This window comes from Diachasma alloeum, unplaced genomic scaffold (assembly GCF_001412515.2).
Source record: "Diachasma alloeum isolate Michigan unplaced genomic scaffold, Dall2.0 Dall_scaffold_00339, whole genome shotgun sequence".
NCBI classification, from domain to species: Eukaryota; Metazoa; Arthropoda; class Insecta; order Hymenoptera; family Braconidae; genus Diachasma; species Diachasma alloeum.
The window spans coordinates 175,456-191,344 of NW_021680478.1; the positions used below are offsets into that span (position 1 = coordinate 175,456).

The 15,889-nt window shown below is 38.7% G+C and overlaps 3 protein-coding genes across 3 annotated transcripts; 2 read left to right on the plus strand and 1 right to left on the minus strand.

Annotated features, from left to right (window-relative positions):
• The first annotated feature begins 167 nt into the window (after positions 1-167).
• LOC107040666 (endoplasmin) lies at positions 168-4,636 on the plus strand. The gene is made up of 3 exons (XM_015260851.1): positions 168-386; positions 1,056-1,957; positions 2,527-4,636. Exons 1-3 carry the CDS (start codon positions 338-340, stop codon positions 3,955-3,957), a joined length of 2,382 nt encoding a protein of 793 aa, XP_015116337.1. The 5' UTR covers positions 168-337; the 3' UTR covers positions 3,958-4,636.
• Positions 4,637-5,324: 688 nt separating this feature from the next.
• LOC107040667 (nuclear pore complex protein Nup160 homolog) lies at positions 5,325-11,786 on the minus strand. Its single transcript, XM_015260852.1, has 4 exons — positions 11,586-11,786; positions 6,519-10,549; positions 5,608-5,713; positions 5,325-5,501 (listed from the first exon to the last, which is right to left on the minus strand). The coding sequence occupies exons 1-4, from the start codon at positions 11,668-11,670 to the stop codon at positions 5,491-5,493; spliced, it is 4,233 nt and encodes a 1,410-aa protein (XP_015116338.1). The 5' UTR covers positions 11,671-11,786; the 3' UTR covers positions 5,325-5,490.
• Positions 11,787-12,918: 1,132 nt separating this feature from the next.
• Positions 12,919-14,375, plus strand: LOC107040613. Its single transcript, XM_015260755.1, has 3 exons — positions 12,919-13,441; positions 13,634-13,764; positions 13,870-14,375. The coding sequence occupies exons 1-3, from the start codon at positions 13,364-13,366 to the stop codon at positions 14,300-14,302; spliced, it is 642 nt and encodes a 213-aa protein (XP_015116241.1). The 5' UTR covers positions 12,919-13,363; the 3' UTR covers positions 14,303-14,375.
• The last annotated feature ends 1,514 nt before the right edge of the window (positions 14,376-15,889 follow it).

Sequence of the window (15,889 nt, forward strand, 5' to 3'; positions counted from 1 at the left end):
ACAATTTGTGTTTTTTACAAAAAAAAAATCCATTTTTGTTTATCTGCACTTTCCACGAATATGGTCTGTACCAATAGAATTCCGCCATTTGGAGTGTGAAATCCACCAGAGGGGTTTTTATTGGTCCACGCAGACTGCGTGGTCGTGTCCCATTGGTTACCAGGCAATCGACACGTTTACATCTCAATCTGACACGCCGTAGCATAAAACATCGCCGTCAGTTGCCGGAAAATACTGAGTATATAGAGATCGCCAGACGTGTCCGAGGAAGTGTTAAATCCTCGTGTGAAGTAGAACAAATTCGATAGATGTTTCAGTCGATGTTTATTTAATTACAATGAAGAATTTCATTATTCATTTTGCACTTGCTTTTCTACTTCTTTCTGGTAAGTAATCTCGAGGGCAATTATGAAGAATTTTCTGATCAGAGTAGATGATCTGAAATTTACTCCAAAATTTTTAATCATGAATAATAAAAATAAAATGGAAAACACTGATAAATTTAATCGGAGTTCATTATATTTGTCGTTTGTTTTCTACTAATTTTTTTGTATCTGTGGAATTTTTTTTTCGTTTCATGAAGGTCTCACATGGGTGATGAACTTCAGATTATTGCAACAAGTACGAGGAGTTTTTTCAATCAAAATTTGTAAATTGGGAGTGATTAACTTGGGAGTAAGGGATGTGAAGAGAGAATGGAAAATATTTTTGTAGATGAGGAAATGTCCAACAACAATTTGTTTCCAATGATTCCAGTTGAAATAGTTTATTTCCTCAATATTAATTAAAAACACTTTCAAAATATTAGGAAAGCGAAATGTTAGGGAGTAACCACTGTACTCATTATCAAACTGATGTGATCATTACGTGATTATCTCAGAAGTTTAATTCCATCTGAAAATATCAAGAGATCTTCGCAGTCCACACAACGCTCCCCGATGCAATTCTTCTCAAAACCCCAGAGAACCCCCGAACCCATAAAAATTTCCTAAAAACTTGGAAATTCTGTCATTTTTCGACAATTTTCACTAATAACCATCACAATTCAATTCCAGGATTAGCACAAGCGAAACTTAATGAAGAGGACGATGTCCCCACCGTCGATAACAACCTGGGTTCCTCCCGCGAGGCGTCCCGTACCGATGATGAAGCAGTCCAACGAGAGAGCGAGGCCATCAATATCGATGGGCTGAACCCCTCGCAGATTCAACAACTTCGCGAGAAAGCGGAAAAATTCACCTTTCAAACCGAAGTCAATAGAATGATGAAGTTGATCATCAACTCCCTCTATCAAAATAAGGAGATCTTCCTCAGAGAACTGATCTCCAATGCATCAGACGCCCTTGACAAGATTCGTCTTTTGTCCCTGACTGATACAACTGTTTTGGATGCAAATCCGGAGCTCGCAATCTGGATAAAAGCAGATTCTGAGAATAAAATCCTCCACATTACAGACTCTGGTATTGGAATGACGAAGTCAGATCTCATCAACAATTTGGGAACAATTGCCAAGTCAGGAACAGCTGAATTTTTAGGGAAAATGCAGAACAAAGAGAATGGTCAAGACATGAATGACATGATCGGACAATTTGGTGTAGGGTTTTACTCAGGGTTCTTAGTTGCAAATAAAATTGTTGTCACTACGAAGCATAATGATGATAAGCAATATATCTGGGAATCTGATAGTGGTAGTTATAGTATTGTTGAAGACCCAAGGGGAGACTCATTGAAACGAGGAACAACAATCTCTCTGCATCTAAAGGAAGAAGCTCATGATTTCTCCGAGCAAGAAACGATCAGGGAGTTGATTAAAAAGTACTCGCAGTTCATTAACTTCAAAATTTACCTGTGGAGCAGCAAGACCATTGAAGTTGAACAAGACGAAGTCGAGAAATCTGAAGAGAAAACCGAGGAAATTAAGGATATTAAGGATAAAAATGAGGATGAAGATGTTGAGGTTTGTAATTATTTGACTTTGCCGATTTTAGTTTACGGGATATTCACGTTTTTATCTTAGAAATTCTCGTATGTAATACCCCAAGAGCTTCACAATTGTCAGGGATTTCCCTGTTAATTCGTAGACGAGTTCGTTTGTATGCAGGGAACCTTGAGGAAAATACTTGATTAATTTTGAAGTTCTAGAGGTATTCGGAAGAGAATTTTTCCATCCAAATTTCGGCCAAGGGAATTGCACTGTGAGACAAAATCCATCTGTCAGTTTCAATGAGGGGCTCACTCGACCAGGAAATCTTTTGTTTTTCATCTTTATATCAACATGAAAAATTGCCAGTCGAATTATCAAAAGTTCTCAATCGTAATACTTGAAGAGCTTTAAAATTATCGCATATTTGCCGATAACTTTGATGCAAACAAATGAGGGTGTCAAGTTTTACAGATTCAAAAATTACTTCACATGCAAGAAAACTTGAAACAATCAGCTGAAATCGTTTGCCATCATTTCACAGTTCAATTAATATACCGCTACGATCGTTCTGTCCTATAATAGTAACTCTTTCATTATTCCAGGTTGAAGAAGCATCTGACGAGTCCGAAAAGAAGAAAAAGACGATCTCAAAAACCCTCTGGGACTGGGAACTCTTAAATGATTCGAAACCTATATGGACTCTGAAACCCTCTCAGGTTACGGAATCTAGCTACACCGACTTCTATAAGACCCTGACTGGAGACACACAAGAGCCACTCGCTAAGGTTCACTTTGTTGCTGAAGGCGAAGTTTCTTTCAAGGCTCTTCTCTTCATCCCAAAAGTTCAACCAAGTGAAAGCTTCAACAAATACGGAACCAAGGCGGACAATATTAAGCTCTACGTCCGCAGAGTCTTCATCACCGATAAGATCAATGACATGATGCTAAACTACCTCTCTTTCATTCGCGGAATAGTTGACTCAGATGACCTCCCTCTTAACGTCTCAAGAGAAAACCTTCAACAACACAAGCTAATCAAAGTGATCAAGAAAAAACTTGTCCGGAAGGTTCTAGATATGATAAAGAAGCTACCCAAGGAGGACTACGATACCTTCTGGAAGGAGTACAGTACCAACATCAAACTGGGAGTGATTGAAGATCCTCAAAATCGTGCAAGACTCTCCAAACTCCTTCAATTTAAATCCTCGAAAAAGAATCTAACGAATCTGAACGACTACGTTGCCAGAATGAAGCCAAAACAGAAAGCGATCTTCTACATTGCTGGAAGTTCTGAAGACGAAGTGAAGAAGTCGCCGTTCGTTGAGAGATTGGACAAAACGGGACACGAAGTTCTCTATCTGACTGAGGCGGTTGATGAATACGCAATTTCGGCTATCCCCTTATTTGAAGGAAAGAAATTCCAGAATGTAGCTAAGGAAGGATTTGTATTCGATGATAGTGACAAGGGCAAAGAGAAGATGGAGGAGTTGAAGTCTGCGTTTGAACCGCTAACGAAGTGGTTGAATACTGTTTTAAGTGATCACATTAACAAAGTGCTCATTTCTGAACGATTGACGGAGTCCCCCTGTGCGCTGGTGGCTAGCATGTTCGGTTGGACTGGGAATATGGAGAGACTGGCAATTTCCAATGCACATCAAAAGGCTGATGATCCGCAGAAAACTTACTACTTAAACCAAAAGAAGACTTTGGAAATTAACCCCAGGCATCCACTGATTAAGGAGCTGTTGAGGCGTGTTGAGGTTGATACGGAAGATGCTACAGCGAAAGATATTGCACTGATGATGTTCAAAACTGCCACACTGAGAAGTGGGTACATGCTGAGAGAGACTGCCAGTTTTGCTGAGAGTGTCGAATTGCTGATGAGGAAGACGCTAGGAATTCCATTAGATGAGGTGCCTGAAGAGGAAGAGGATGATGAGGTTCTGGGAGGAGAAAGTGAAGAAACTGTTGCGGAAGAGGACGTAGATGCTGAGGGGGAAGAGAGTAAAGATGATGAACATGATGAACTGTGAAGAGTTGAGGGGGTAATGAGTGATAAACTCTGTAGCAAATTGTTTAAGTTGGAATATTGCAGAAAGTAGTGAGATGAGAAATTTCAAAGAGACATTTTTGATCGGGAATTTCTGCAACTTTCGATATTCTCTCTCAATATAAGTGAATATTCAAGATATTCTATACTTGGTGGATATTTTTTATTAATCATTCAGTCATTTCGCCAATAAGGGGCTTGATGAAGAAAGATCACAGGACCTCCTGTTCTGTGAACAGAAAAAAAGACTCCCAAAGGATTTTGAGATTTCTTCGCCTAATAATTCATTCACGAGATCTATAAATAAGTTCCGCCACTCGATTACCAAACTGAAAATCGCTGCAGACTAATTCCCAGCAGCGATTTTTGTATCGCTAAAGAACTAGTTTTAGTAGTTCTATATCTCTGGTTCAATTGCCATTAAAATTGAATTTTCATGGTTTTTCAATTTTTTAAATTTCCAGACGGAGAATTTTTGCATTTCAAGTGTTCAAATTGAGTTTACAAGATTTATTTCTCAAGAGATGGAGAATTCCTTGGAAAATTGTATGTGTGGAGCTCTTCCGTGCCCTGTGAATATGAAATTGTAAGGAATGTATCAGAGTTGTATGTAAATGCTATTCTAATTTGTATCAAATAAAAAAGAGAAGTTCAAAATTGAAGTTCATCATTTTTTATTTTAATTTCATGCCAATATTTTTGAAGGGAAAAGGCGTAGATTATTTGAAAATAATTTTTCTTCAATAAAATATAATTTCCAAAAACAAGTTTTAACAAAATCTTTCTTTTAACATACCGCAATCCCAAAATAATTTAATTAAAAAAAATTTCCGTTGAAGAGTAGTTTCCGTTTAATAGTTGAAAAAAATTATGAGTCTTTTTCAAACACGAATTTCAAAAAATAGTATACGTTACACGTGTGAAAAGGGGGGCTATAAACAATTACTTATCTGATGACATCAAATTTGGTTTCTTATACTTGTGCAATTTTTATTCTATTTTTTTGCTCACGTTTCTGTACATTTTTGAACCTTTTCTACAACATATGCAAAAATCAAGAAAAAATTATTTTGGCCTATTGAAATAGCATGCGTCAACTGTATTTTAGTGTTTTGGACCAGCACTGGTCCTGACAGTTGACGCACAGAATGATGCAAAATAATTGTGGCATTTTTCTCTACATTGACTGGTGTCAAAAGTTTTTCCGATTTGAAGTATCGAAAAAAAAGTATCAAATTATTTAAACAAGTATATCACTATAATAATACTCAGCGTTTTGTTATCACCAGATCCCCACTGGGGAGATCGAAGTCATTCGTTATTAGTTGAAAAATATGATAACATTCTGACTTTTGTTTCAGATTATTTATTATTTATTTATTTATAAAAAAGGTTCTTTGTTCTTGTATGGATAACATGTTTAGCTTTACAAGTGTACAAAAAGGAAAAAAACAAACAAATTTAATTTATTAAATTCTCAAGTTTTTTTTGCGGAATTCTGGACCAATTACGGCAGTCAAGTGTCCTCTGAAATGAATGAACGAATATTATCAGTATCGTTTAACATGCTGATGCATTCAGAATGAATGTCACATGGAATTGGCGTTTCTAAGTAAATCAATTGAGTACTTACTGTGTTTAATTTCTAATTTACTAACTTTGAATCGCACCATGTCTTCAGAAACCCTCACCATTGTTTGAACATACTGATCAAGTGTTTTCTTGAGCCGTCCATAGCTCTATACAAATAAAAAAGTCTTCATTATTTTACGCCCATCTAAATGTTTTTTTTTCAACCATCATTAACAACTCGAGATATGTAGTGTACACCGCATTTTTTTAATCTTATTTGGAGCATATATTCAGTATTTATATAATCGGACTAAAATTCCTTTTTCGTCCCGAATGGTGCAAAGTGCACATTTGACTTTATAAAGTGCAAATCTGATGTTGCGCCCGAGCCAAGGTGGAAAATTCGGTTCTAACACCGAAAGGTAAAATAAAGGACTCGTACCCACGTGTTTACCAATTTCGCACGTGGCCACGACTTCTTCATTTCACCTCCCTAGATTAAATATTTACTATTCCTTTTGGTTGAACTATGATTGAAAATGAAGAATACTTCCCAATAATCCTACAGTTTTTATTGAGACAATGATACTTAATGTCTGCGAATTTCGTCTTGTTTTCTAAATTTCGGGTCATTTAGGGGAGGGTGGGGTAAAACGGACACTAGACTTTTTTAAAACTATTTATAACTCAGAAACAAATTGATCAATTGAGCTCAGTTTAAGCTCGTCACAAAGGGAAAGAATTGTTCTTCATATTGAAAAAAAAAAAAATTTTATCAACATTTCAACCCCTCATTAGCATTTAAAAAAAAGTCAAGTGTCCGTTTTACCCCAACCTCCCCTAAGTATTAATGAGTAAATTAAATTTGGTATAATAGTTCTTTTAGATGTTGCAGATATAAGCTGTCCCAACTTTTTCTAAAAAATAGTCTATAAAGCTATGAATCAAATTTGATCATTTAGCATCACTAACCTCAACATAAACGTTGTCTTCCCTCTTTGCATGCTCAAGTTCCATTAAAAGCAGCTCAATGGTATTCAGTGGTAGCCAGACAGGGGCACCTGTGGCCACGATTGGCTGCTTTAATCCAAAGTACTCCATACCCTCTCCAAGGACAGCATTGATATAATCTACAGCAAGATCACAAGCCTCTAGCAATCTCCCACTCCCAACGATAATCCTCAATAGTTCAGCGGCATTCCTCTTTTTGTATGACCCCATCAGCCACTGCGGTATAAATGCGCCTAAATGCAAAAGTTTTTTCGCTACCGCTTTATGCAATTCACTGCTCTCCCCCTCTTCATGATCCAACGTCAATCTTTCCAAAAGTCTCCAAGAGACATCAGCAACATTACTCCCACAGCCAACGATATCATATACATCGTTCTGAATTAACCAATCCCAGGCATCATTATCCTCATTCTGACTTAATCTTAGACATTGTGAAGTCAGTGTCTCCAGTACTGGTGACTTGGAAATCCTGAACTCTTTGCAGAGGTGGAGAGCTGTTATATATAAACCAATATTAGCTAGAACTGCGATGAGTTCTGAAGGTTCCGCTCGTGCCACTGTGTGTATCTCTGAATTCATCTTTGATAGCTCCAATCTAGCATCGACTAACCAGTATTCTTTCTTGATGTCCTTGATTTCCAGTACTTCCACAAATTTTTTCACCTTGTAATGCAGCACTTCTCTCCCATCAACACTTCTCTTCTTCTTCGGATTGACTTCCTTCGGATAACTCTGCTCCACCACAGGTCTCACAATCCACCGATACTTCTCACTAACAAGACTGAGGGCATTAATACAAGCCAGCAGGCATTGAGCTTGCTTAGAGATAATTTCAACCGAGTGAGACTCCTGACCTAGTCGCATCGCCTGCTCGTACATCACAGAGGCTGCTTTCCTCATGTTCCCCTTATTGATATGAAAACTGTACAAAAAGTTGTAGTAATTGTTCTCCATCAAGTCCACACTTCTAGCCCGTCCCATTACAATCCTCTCAAGGTCTTCGTACATGTCTACATAAGGAAACGAGACAAGATCGATGAGTTTTTTCCTTTCAAAGAGAGTCACGACAAGTTGGCGAAGGCAATCACTCCGTCTTGCAGCATCTGGGTTCGAGTTGAGGCAGTGATAAGCCTCTCTATGATGTCCAAGGTTCAAATGTTGAGTAAAGATAATAGAATGAAGAGTTGGAAGGTTCTGATCTTCTTTATCAGCTACTATGATAGCAGTCTCTGCCAATTCAATTATGCAGTCTGCAGCGTTATGTTGGGAGAAGAGTTCTATGGCTTTCAAATAATAGCAGACAAGAGCCTGAGACTCTGTGGGCATTGGTGAGTCTAGTATGGTGGAGACAAGGAAATTATCGGTAAGGATACCACTCGAGGCCCTGAGGATGTGGTCGCAGGCTTTGAGTGGCTCGCCCATTTCCAGTAGAGCGATGGCGAGAATGAAGCGACGAGAGGCAGAATTCCATTCGCACCAGGTTGAGAGCAGCCGGACATAAGCTTGAACCAGGAGGAATTGACAAGAGGAGAGAAGCCATTCTGGAAAAACGAAGTTGCCGGAAATAGGCCAGACAAGTTGGGCGACGAGGGTTACTTGAGTAAGGAGGCTAAAGTGCCAAGGGACGACAGACGTGGGAGAAAGGTCGAGGGTGTTGGCCATCAAGGTGTGTGCATGTTTTGCTCCTCCGCTCTGCACGAACAACTCCAGCAAACTCATGGTTCGCTGTTGCCTACTCATATTCCTCCTCGTATCTGTCAGCCTCAACACCCCTAGCCGCTGCACACTGGTCTCCAGCAGTGCTTGTGGGGGTGTCGGAGATGCCGTGCTCTCACTGATCCATGTGACCACATAATACGCTTGCGTTAACACCACAGTTCGTGGTGCCAGAGATGATTTGATTGAATGTAACATTCTGGAGTCGAAAGCCTCAGACCTGCTCAGAACAATTCTTTGTAGAATTAATAGATCCCTGCAGATCGAAAACCTCACTAATGCAATCTGGGCCACACTCTCAGCAATCGTGGAAATACCCAATTGACTCGAAAACAAATGTCCAAGGTTTAGCATTAATCTCGATGCTTCAGGCTCATTATCTAGTTTCATTTTATCAGGTTGTCCAAGATCGTACGTCAAAGCCTCCAGCAACATCGCCATTGCAGCTGATGGGTCCTTCACATTCTGCAGTTTATGATGCAGTTCCATTTGAAAGTCAAAATCTGAGAGAGGATCATCAGGTTCCAACGACAACCTTGAAAATAAATCCTCAATAACAATGTCTGGACTCTTCAAATGATACAAATCCTTTTCAATTCCAGTTTTAATTTCTTCTGACAGTTGTTCCTCAAGCATTACCAGAGCACTCATCAACGCAATAAGATCTTGACATGTATCTTCATCATCAGAAAGAATCGGAGTTGTCTTGAATCTCGCGGCATAGCATTTCTCGTTGGACAACATCAGGTGCTCCAGAGCTTCCATTGGTCTCAATAAGGAGAAAGACGCTTTCTTCAATAATGCAGCTCCATAGACTGAGGGGAGGAGAAGTAGGCCGATGGGTCTACTGCCATTTATATGGTATTGAATCACACAAGAATAGAACTTCCACCAGCACCTGTTGGCGATTTCCAGATAGTCTTCATCTGTCATCTCGTAGTCCATAACTTCCGACTGAATCTCAGCCTCCACCGCCATACACACTCGTTCTTTGAGAACTGCTGGGGAGAGAGTGACATCGGAGAGAAGATTCGATCTACGGTAGATGCTCAGGGCTCGCGTGATATCAGCGAGGGAGAATTGGCCGGGGTGGAAGATGTAGTTTATATAGGATTGACGGGGATCTGTACCTGTATCCGTGAGAATGTAGTCGCGGTCGGGGAGCTGCTCCAGCACTGCTGTTTCCCATTCAGAATTCACCTGTGCTCCATTCAAAGGCAGTTGAGCATGAGTAACTGCGACCTTATCCACCTCAGTGATTCTCCAAACCGCCCATAATCTCGTTGTCGTGAACTCAAAATCCACTAAATGTTGATCAGGAGCAAACAGCGTGCACACCCTAATGAACTTGAATAGCCCGGCATCCTCCACTGGCTTCAAAATACTGAACTCACATCCATTAATAAACTTCAAATACGTCCCTAAATACAGGTCACTATCATTCCCCAGGACCTTCCTTAACATATGTCCATGAGTTCCCTGAGAAGCTAAACGATTGTCAATGGCAACATCAGCGACAGCAACACATTGGTTCTTGTTGCACGACCACATTCTCACGTTCCCTTCGCGACAGAGTGCAAAAAGGTACGTATCATTACCAAAATTGTGGATAACAAGAGACATAGCAACTTGTCCTTCAGTACCTTTGCCCCTGAAAGCCGTTGCGATACCAGAAAGGAATCGAGGCACGATTGAGTCTTGTTTTAATTCACTTGTGTGGACTAATCCTGTTATTGAATCTAGTCGTAGGACTAGAATACTTCCTGAGGAGTAGGCGAGAGCGAATACTGCTTCTTCGTGGGGGAGTAAGAGCCAAGAAGCGGCTGCATGAGATACTGGTGTATTTGTGGTGCCTGGAGTAGAGATTATGTGAAATGAGTGAGGATCTCGAGCATTTTGGGTAGATGCTTCTCCCAGAATTGACTGAATTGAAAGTTTGGGGTGGGAGCCGAGCAGATGGTCCTGCTTGTGGATTTTGTCCGGGTGAGGGAAGGTTAACTTGTGCACACTGGAGACTGTCGCTATCAGGATGATGACTGAGTTGATCGTCTCGTGAATCGTGATGCCGTCTAATATAGGTGTGTCCGTGAACTTGTAGCGAACCTTGCAGCCCACCAGATTGATGTCCAAGGAGTGCTCGATTAGCTCAAGGATGTCGTGAGAGATTCTCCAGTAGATGAAGCGATTACGAGTGTGGTACTTGTAGGAGTCTTTGTAGGAGTAGCCACCTGCGCGCTCCGGGACTTTAATGTCTTGGAGGGTACTCTGACTTCCACCTAGGAATTAATTATGGGAACATATGAAGATTAGTTTGTGTATAAAATATTTGTCGGAAAATTAAGGCACATTGAGCTTAAAAAAATGGAGTGCTTTCTTATAGCTCATAAAATTTATTAGCCTTGGAGAAATTCAATCAGTGAGCATTGGTTCGACTGCGAGCTGGAGGAGAAGAGAGTTGGACGAAAATAGTAGTGGAGACGACATGACCCACGTGAAGTCGGCGAAACACGGTCAACATCAGGGGGTTTCGAGTGGCGGTTAATAATGTGTTAATAATGTGCTTTATATGTCCCGAAGAAAAACATTTTGTACTAAATTAGGTCTTTGAACAATTGCATGTAACGGTTTAGGCTCAAAATTATGATTGTTTGACTCAAGTTCCATTATCTCTGATTTTCCAACAAAAGAAAAAGCTGAGAGAAAATGGGGAACGATCTCAAATGGGAGACTGAAATTATCTTTTAGTTTTATATACCAAAATTCCTGGATATATAAAAAAACGACGATTTTTTCGAAGAGTGGACAAAATTTCTCCCAAAATCTATATCTTTGAATATTTCTTTTGTTGTCAATAGCAGCGCTTAATTAGAATTGAAAGAAAAAAAATTTCAAAACGAAAAAAAAAACCAATCCTCGATATCTCCGTCAATAATTGCGTTAGAGAGCTCCGGTTGCGATCTTTTTTTGTTTTGAACTGAACTTTCCGATGGAGAATACAGGAAAAGTTTTAACATTCAATGGCAATTCTTCGTATACAGAATTAACGGATGCGGTCACATGTTTTTTTCTTCTCTAATAAAACCAAAGTAAACAAATTCAACCATCTACAAAAAAATGTGTTCACCAATGAAAAATCCAACAAAGTATGGGAATGCCAAAATGTTCGGCAAAACTGCAATCTTGCTTGAAAAAAAATTGTTCACTTGAACGAAGTACTTGATATCCTTAATAGCTTCGGATGTTTAGTACCGAGTCCACAATCTATCAGCTACATATCCTCCACATGAGGTTATATTATTCAAAATGATTTACCGGTATCGAGAGTGATCTCCTTCCATTTCTCTGGCTGCGTTTGATCAGGTATTACCTCCCGATACCCCAAAGGGAACTCAATCATTATAAATATTTGCTAAATCACTCAAATATCGTTCATCAAATTAAAAACGTTACTATTCACTTGAACATGTAATAAACATAAACAGAATAGACGAACACTTTGGCATCGTCCGTTGCTCGGAGCCATAGACATATATATAATACAGACCCACGGTCGTAAATACAGCTCTGGAACTCCACCTAATTTTTGGTGGTGGGGATGGCTCCCTTAACGGCGACAGTTTCGTAGTACCAGCAGTTGCCGCTTGACGCGCGACGGCTAGCGGCACATTCGCGTTTGCGCCTTCGGAGGTTCAGAACCACGCTTGCGCATGTTTTCAAGACTCCATATATGTCAATTTTTTGTGATTAAGAACAACGGAGACCGAAAACAATTAAAAATCTAAAAACTAAGAATTATATTGAAGAGGAAGCTCATGATAATATGAGCTGTCTTTCGAATATCTCTCTCGTCTTTAATGCCTCATTCTAACAGCGGTATTTGATAAATTCTCAAATTGTGGATGAAAAGAGCCGAAATGTGGAGATTTGAAATGACAACTCATTAGACAAACATTTATTTCATTATTGGTCAGAAATGTCTCACAAATTATATGGGAAATCCTTAAATTGGTTCCTCTCTTCCATTTCCGGATGGATTTTTCCCATTCTCTTCTTTTCTGAATATTGTGTGGTACTTTAAAACAAGCTCTCTTCACAAACACATCCACGGAAAAAAAAATACTTGAATTGAGTATGAAATATACTTGAATCAAGTATATTATATACTCGCATCAAGAATAATATACTTGATTAAAGTATATTTTATACTCAATTCAAGTATATTTTTTTTTGTGTCAGTTTCACCTGTTTTCCACTCCACGACTGGACATTTCACCCTTTTTTTGGGCATTGTTTTCACACCGTATTTAACGACTATTTAGTTCATGGGGAACGTATAAGCAAACTGACGAATCCATTCCCTTCGTAGCTACCCCCACTTTGGCTAATCTCCACGCACATCCATATCTCCCACCTCTGAAAACGAAGGGAATGGAATTGTCAGTCCGACAGTATATTTTTCATTGACTGAGAGGTATTCCGACCTATTCTTCTCTATTCTTCATGGGTAAAACCCTGACCGCGCTTTTTAAACGAAAATCCGCTCGTCACGTTGCGCCTCTAGCGACCGCCAAGTGAAATACACGCCGTTAAGAAAAAGCCTTCCCCCACCAGAGGAATTTCCAGACCTGTATGGAAGACCTTGATATCTATATACTGACACTTGTGGTGGCCGCCATGATAGTGCTCTCTTTTTAATAGGAATCCTATTTGGAACAGAAAGATATTTATTTCATCTTGGATATTCATCCATATTGATAAATGATTACTTTTGCTGGACTGCGACGGTTTGGTACAACAATTCTGCTGAGTTGAAATCTCCAACTTAGGATGCGGTAGCATTTCGTCTTCTTGATAAACATCTGGCACATCAACAATTAGAGATAGAAAAAATCACTGGTTACAATTCCAGAATCTTTATTTTTGATATTTTATCGAATTTCCCACATTGTTTTTGAACTATCGTAATTCACGCTGGGGCTTCCGGTTTTGTCCTGAGTGCGTTATTTTACTAAAAATTGAATAATAGAACTCCCCGGAAGTTATGAATTGATTGAGGGAAAGAAAAGTTAGAAATTCTTGCAATTTTGAGGATGTTTCGTGTAAAAAATGCGACGAAATCTACATTGCTGTCTGGAACTTATGATCTCACGCAGTTTTTTACATTCGAGGTGATTACAAAACGATTTATTGTTTTGAACATGCTTCGTTCACGATGATGATGTCGTTTTTTTTTATTATTGCATTATAGAATGGTAGAATGGTGCAATCTAACCATTTAAAGTCTTGATCATCATCGCAGTATACCCTGTAGCGATGGAAAAATAACAATAAAAAGAAATTATTATTGACTTCATTCATAGGCGGCGATGCACTGGGCTCTGGAAGGACGTTACGTTCTCTACATCACACCGACCCCCCTTGACTCAATTCCCGCAAAATATCATGACAGAGATGCCCTCGTGGTGGAGTCATTTCGAATGGTCAAATTTATGTAAATATAAAATCATGAGTTTTATCATTTATGTTTTTTCTGCAGTTGGAAAATTGTCTTTATGTCTGAAAAGATATTTTTTGACTTGAATATTTAATTTAAAAGGTATTTGAAGGATTATGAAGCATTGATTGAGCTTCTTGTCGACCTTCACTCTCACCACACACGTCCAGGAGTCCTTTTAGTCGACCAACTAGACACCTACATCAATCACCCGAAAGTAACTGAACAAATACTGAATATTCACATTGCAAAATTGTGTGCAATCCTTCACGATACGATGAACGCCTGCTCCAATGTCTCGAAGAGACATTCGAACTTTCACCTGTTGGCGTCAGTTACCCCACAGAACTTTGAAAAATCATCCTATCATTTGTATTTTGATCAAATTTGGAACCTAGAAAAGGAAAATAAAAAAACATTTCAATTGATCCGTTCAAAAAATTCTTCAGGGCCTCGAGAAGTGTTCAAGTACCAGAAACTAAATGATGGAACTTTAATTCTGAAAAAAATACTTGAAAAATTGGAAAGTATATGAAATGATTCCGTCATTAATTGCGTCAAATGTAAAAATTAAAAAATGTAATTAGTTGTAAACATGAAAAATAAAAGTTGACAGAAGAGAAACATGCGAAATTTTGTTCCGTATTTACCATTTTTTTAATAATATTAACGTGATGAACCACAACTATCGAATTTTTTATATATATCCTCGGAAGGCAGAGGCCGTTTTTTCCAAAATCTTTCATTTCTAGACTGAAGACACCATGTATTGTTCACATCATAATTATAGCCGCATAATTATTGAAATATTTGGAATGGTTATCGGCACGAAGATAAAATAGCAAAAAATTTGAAAAGGGAATTAAAACATGAAATGATACATTTCTAAAATAAATATCCCATATTTTTTGTGAATTTCTCTGATTTTTTTATTGTTTTAATGAAAAGTGTTTTGACATTTTATTTAGCACTGGACCTTCCTCCTGAACGAACATCCCTCGGTGAGACGAGCTTTGCCTCCTGTTGGGGTGCAGAGAATGGTGCGGCAACCGTCGCATTCGACGGGCCTCTGGGCATGCGAGAAGATGGTCTTAATTGCGTAGCATCCTGGGCATTTGACATCCATGAAATAACTGTTTGGCTTTTGTACCAGTCGCTTCAGCTTGTGCTTCCTCTTCTCTTCAGCTGGACTGGGATGCAGGAAGTCTTTTGCCAGTGGCATTCTGCAACAAATAAATAGAGTAAACAAGTGAATTATTTGCATCGATAGATTGTATTATTTTACCAATGTATTTTATAGTGAAAAGCATTGATGAAATTGATTAATTCATTTTGGATTCGTCGATATTTTCGAGACAAGGTTTAGAGGAAAATGTCCTGAGAACTTTTATTTTGAGAATTTTCATAACTATTAAAAAAACAGAAATAGTCTTTTCTACAAAATCATAACCATCAAATAAATAAAGTCTCCATAATGGAATAACCTTCAAAAAATTAATTCCAACACGAAATATACTCCCCGCACCCCTGGAAATATTCCTTCATAGAGGACCAAGTAAACAGAAACCTTGGATTCCAAGCAGAAATATTCTATCTTGGAGTTTTTAGTCTATTTCATCAAGTTGAAAAATACTAAGCTCTAAAAAATTCTGCCTCGAACTCTCAGATACGATCTCAAGTATTGCACAAGTAAATGCAAAAATTGCCTAGAACTTTCATTTCAATCCCTCAAATGCTTCGAGAATTTCATGACATTCGTCATTAGGTTATGTTTGAGCATCTACTTGACAAACCTCCGAGTCGATCACCAAAATGAACGAGACAATTCCTCAACATCGTAATTAGCTGAAATGTTAAGGACTGCAAATAAAATCAATAGAAATGGTCAATGAAATTTAGAAATTGTTGAAAACGAAATTGTCCGGGAAGCTGTGACTCTCGGGCACTCCCGGGTCGAAATTCTAAGCTTCCCGTAGACAAATAACTATCAAAATAATGGAAAATATAATTATTAAATACTTAGGAAGGATTTCTATACGATACTCACGTGTTTAGCTCAGTAATTCACTTGAAAATTGTAAATTACAACTTCGGCCACGTGTTTGTAGCACGATGTAAAGAA